The following is a 4,864-nucleotide window of genomic DNA, read 5'->3' on the forward strand; positions in this document are numbered from 1 at the left end:
CAACAACTCAGGTGGAAGTGAGAGCTCCGCTCAACGCAAGTAATAACCCGGCCGGAACACAGTGTGCTAAAAAATAAAATATAATTTAACGAAGCCTTGAAGCAGATAAATTTTCCTCGAGGAATTTTAATAATCAAGGTACTCGAATCACTCGAAGAATCGTTTCAGCCCTAATTCTTATTAATCTGTCATGACAGATTAATAATAATAATAATAATAATAAAAAAGATTTGTGAACTGGAAGGAAATATAACTTTTCCAAATTAATTTCATGTCTTTTGCAGACCAACAGATTTTCTTTAAGGACTCTCTTATTTTTAACTCTATCCATCTTTACGTGCTCCTGCTGAAGAAAAGCCTCCCCATACATAACATGATGCTCTCACCACCATGTTACACTAGGGGCATAGTGTGTTTACTTCAAACGTTAAGTTTTTCTGGCCAAAGGTTTGGTCTCAACTTGTCGCCTACATGACTTGTGGCAAACATTAGACTGGACTTCTTAGACTTTTCTATAAAGGCCAGATTTTAAGAGCAGGGGCGTCGCCAGGAATCTTGGACCCCTGACAAAAAATAAATAAATTGGGGCCCCACTGCTGTCCATTTGACCCATAAAAGGCATCAAATTTTAAAGGCTTGCAACTGTCTTGCTTTCTTTGGATGCTAGCACAATATTTACTGCTAGTGAATTTTACATGCAACAGTCCGCATACTGTATGCAAATAGGTTGCTTTTTTAAAAATTAGTTTTAGCTTACTGAAATGTCTCTCCCCACAGCAACAGTCATAGACAACATGCAAAATATAAATAAAGCAATCAAGACTTCTCAAAAAATGCTATGAAGTTGCATTTCATTAAAGCTGCAGTATAGAACTGTAATAAAAAATGTTTTCTCTATATTTGTTAAAGTTGTCACCATGTTGTGACAGTTTGTTGTGAGACAGATAATCTGTGAAAATATCAATCTCCTCCACCTCCTCCCTGAGCTGCTATTGCTAGCTAAAGCAATGCAACGTTCCTGCCACAAACAGGACAATCTCACACAGTCTATCCAACTATCTTGGAGAAAAACTGTTACAAATTGACACTCTTATCTTTTTCTCTCTTTCTTTTTGAAAATCTGACTTTATTGTTTTTTTAGGCTGCCCAGTAACTGCTCCAGTTGTTCTTGTCTTCTACTGACTGCTGGCTGAACACCGTCACTGTCAAGCGCTCCAAGCAGGAACAAACCATTTCATATAGACCCAGGGGGGTATGCAGAGCAAATACAGATGTGTGCTTTTTGGTGTAAGAGGGGTAACATTTAATTTTTACTGCTAAAAACAAGTTTTAAAAACCGAATATGTTTAATTTTGTAATTAACAGGGCCCCACGTTTTTCTATTTCTATAAACAAAAAAAACAAAAAAATTGTGGGGGCGCCCTGTCTGTCAAGGACCCTTGGAATTGTCCTAACTTTCCCCCCCTGTACAGCACCCCTGTTTAATAGTGTACAATTATTAGTTTTTGTGTCTACCTGTAGACTTCTACCTGTAGACTTCAGCCTGTAGACTTCTTGACAGCTTCTCCTACCTATCAGTTTGGAGCCTGTTACACCATCCTCTTTTGGGGGGGACCAAAACATGCTCCATGAAAAGTTCAGAGCTTCACAGACTTGATTCCTCTGGATTTCATTTAGCTGTATCAGAATAAAGGGGGATGAACACGTGAAGACTACTTTTACTAGCAGAAATGGTTGAAAACCATGTTTTTCTCCTCACTTTACAACGACAGACCAAGGTTGTGCTGGTCCATCACATAAAATACATCTAAAAACATTTGTGATTGCTCTGCCACGAAATATAAAAATCGTTTGCATTGACCATTTCAGCAGATGTTTCTGATCTCCGGGGCCGTCTCTTACTTGGAGGGGACACGCTGGTCTGGGGATGATGTGGTGAGCTGTGCGACAGCAGTGGGTTGATGCCGTGCGAAGGTGCAGTGATGGCGTCCATAGCCAGCTTTTGCCTGAAGGCTTCCTCCTTACGTCTGTTGGCAAACCAGTTATAAACTCTCACTTCGGTGACCAGGTTAGAGCCGAGTCCTTGAGCTTTGGAAGGGGAGACGCCTCTCTGAAGACACTCAGCTCTGCAGGAAAGGAGGTAGAAGATGTTAAAGCTGTACTGCAGAATCTTTCGTCGGAGAGTTGTGTTTTTCTACCTGTTGCACTCCTCCACCAGAGCCTCCCTCTCCTCTTTGCTGGGGTTCTTCTGCCGCTCGTAGGCCTGGTACAGGATTTGCTGAGATGCAGGCCCCCATTTGAAACGGTTACGCCTCATTTTCTTACTCAGGGGCTCAGTGCCGACCTCTTCGCTCGACTGACCCATGCCCGGGCCGGACATGTTGAACTCCGGGTAGAAAAAGGCTGGATCCTGGCTGCCTTTGTCTGACATGTTGCCGATAGAAGCTTGAGTGGCCTGGTTGAACTCTGCAAAAATAAAGAGAAATCATTCAAAACTATTTTTTAAGCATTTTGTTGATTTTTATTGTACTTGTTGCCATGATCAATCCAGGGTATAAGCAGACTTTTCAACTACCTGAGGGCATCGAGATGTAGCTGAATTGACAGTATAATTCTGCAAATAGGAATTACGGAAATACATTTGCTTTATGGAAACATGCAGATTTTGGGAAAAAAAAAATTTTTTGTTAAAAAGTTGTTGAACTAGAATGTATCAAATAAAATTCTAAAATTCTTTTGGATTGTATCATAATTAGTGTATTTTGTAAAGCTGCAAAGGAAACACTTTTTTGCATCATGTCATGACAAAAATACAAAGAAGATGACATGCAGTAGTTGGAGGATCATGTTGCCGAATGTTTTTTAATTACTTATCATATGAACAAACTTAATAACAGAAAAAACTTTTTTTTCCCCATTAGCAGAATATCAACCAAATTTTATGCACATTTGTAACTGAAACGCAGAGACTGCCATAAAAGAACTTTCTGCTGCAAATGGGGCGCCACCCTAGAGTGGGCGCCAAATCAATGGCAGAAAAAATATCTGTAGTCACCATTTTCTGTATTAAACAGATGTTCGTGAATTAGTAAATGATAAAATCAATAACAGAGGTGTGACCCTGCAGTGTGTGCCCCATTGAGAATGAGCTGAGGTGTGATTGCTTCATTTTAGTCGAGTTTTTTGGTGAGAAATGGCACCTGCTACGTGTCTGCATCCACCTGAGAAAGTACATAGCAGCGTCTTAGCAGAAGGTAAACATATACTAAACATAATCCAGTATGAGAAACTCAGAGTGTCACGGCTTTGAGTTAAGAAATTCCACTATTTCATGGTTTTACAAAATCAACACAGAAAAAAAAATTAAAATCAGAAGCAGAGTACAGCAAAATGGATGCATATTATATTATATTATATTATATTATATTATATTATATTATATTATATGTAACATTTATTTTCTGTTATATGGTTTTGATATATAAGCACAAATAGAAGATATCCACCGCAAATGGTGGTAGTTTTCAATAAGAGCATTAAAACAGTAGGTGGTGTGCATTAGGTTTCCTCAGCTTGACTGTCTGAAATAAGAAAAGGTCAATGTGCAGCTTTTGTAAACAATAAAAAAGTGTAGGACTCTTCTTTCAGCCAGCTGACAGGCAGCGAGAAGGAAAATCTGTTGTCCAGACATTTTCTCTCAAAAGCACTTTGAACTTAATGGTATGACCAGGAGCCCATTCCTGATAAATGCAAAGTACAAACTTCATGAAGTTGTCAGCAGTGTTAATTACACCTACTTTAATCATTTAGTGTATCTGAATGCACTAAATTCAGAATTAGGGCTTAAAAACTAGTTATTTTAGAGCCCTGTTTAAAATAACAAGTTAAGGCCTCCCGTTCTGGAGAGGACAATCAATGTTTTCATCTATTCACACTTTTCTATTCATCTTCACTGAAGACATAAAAAAACTACGAGTGAACTCTGCATTAGTTCATTTAAACAAGTGTCTGTCTTAGGCAGAAGAAAGTTGTTTTTCCTTCTCGCTGCCTGTCAGCTGGCTGAAAGAAGATTCCTACACGTTTTTATTGTTTACAAAAGCTGCACATTGACCTTTTCTTATTTCAGACAGTCAAGCTGTGGAAGCTTAATGCACATCACCTATTAATCTTACTAGAATAACGCCGTTTTAATGCTGGGATTGAAAACTATGTGCGGCGGATATCTTCTATTTGTATTTATATATCAAAATAAATGTTACATATAATATTATTATGCATCCATTTTGTTCTTGAGTTTCACAAGGAAAAAGAGAATGTATTGATTCAAAATTGTTTTCAATTAAAGACACACCTTTATAAATAAAAATGTAACATTAGCAGATGATATTGTGAATATTTGAGAGGTACAGTGTGTACCTCTTCATATATTCTGTCAGCCTCTGCCTTTAGGGTCTCTGAGTCTCAGCATCTTTCACTACATCTATGAAGCTTCTCTGTACTTTTTCTCTTCTCTTCATCTCTGTTTCCCAGTCGATGTAACTCCACAGGTTTTGATTACAAGCTAGCTTTTTTTTTTTTTTTAGATTATTTTTATTTTTAGTCATTAGTGGATAATTGGAAATATTGATGTTGATATGAGTATTGGATCGATACTTTAGTTTTATTTTTGATTTGTAGCCTCCCAACTCTGCATAAAAAATATTTTGTTTTCATTTGAATTTTGTCTTTTGCACTTTACAGTTTTATGTTGTTATTTTTCTATTGATATTGTTTGTCCTTTCTAAAATAATGGCCTAAATTATATTTTGCCAAAAGTGATTTTGGCAAAAAAAAAAAAAAAAATATATATATATATATATATATA

The 4,864-nt window shown here is 37.3% G+C and overlaps 1 protein-coding gene across 3 annotated transcripts in view; it reads right to left on the reverse strand.

The window, feature by feature from the left end:
* The window catches only part of hnf1ba (HNF1 homeobox Ba), a 31,675-nt gene that overhangs the window by 21,889 nt on the left and 4,922 nt on the right, over positions 1-4,864 (reverse strand). For all 3 annotated transcript variants that reach the window (XM_007567360.2, XM_007567359.2, XM_007567358.2), the window contains exons 3-4: positions 2,199-2,466; positions 1,903-2,126 (exon numbers count right to left, since the gene is read on the reverse strand). In XM_007567360.2, the coding sequence (XP_007567422.1) occupies positions 1,903-2,126; positions 2,199-2,466 (492 nt within the window). The remainder of the gene's footprint in view (positions 1-1,902; positions 2,127-2,198; positions 2,467-4,864) is intronic.

The sequence above is a fragment of the Poecilia formosa genome, unplaced genomic scaffold, assembly GCF_000485575.1.
Source record: "Poecilia formosa unplaced genomic scaffold, Poecilia_formosa-5.1.2 Scaffold207, whole genome shotgun sequence".
NCBI lineage: Eukaryota > Metazoa > Chordata > Actinopteri > Cyprinodontiformes > Poeciliidae > Poecilia > Poecilia formosa.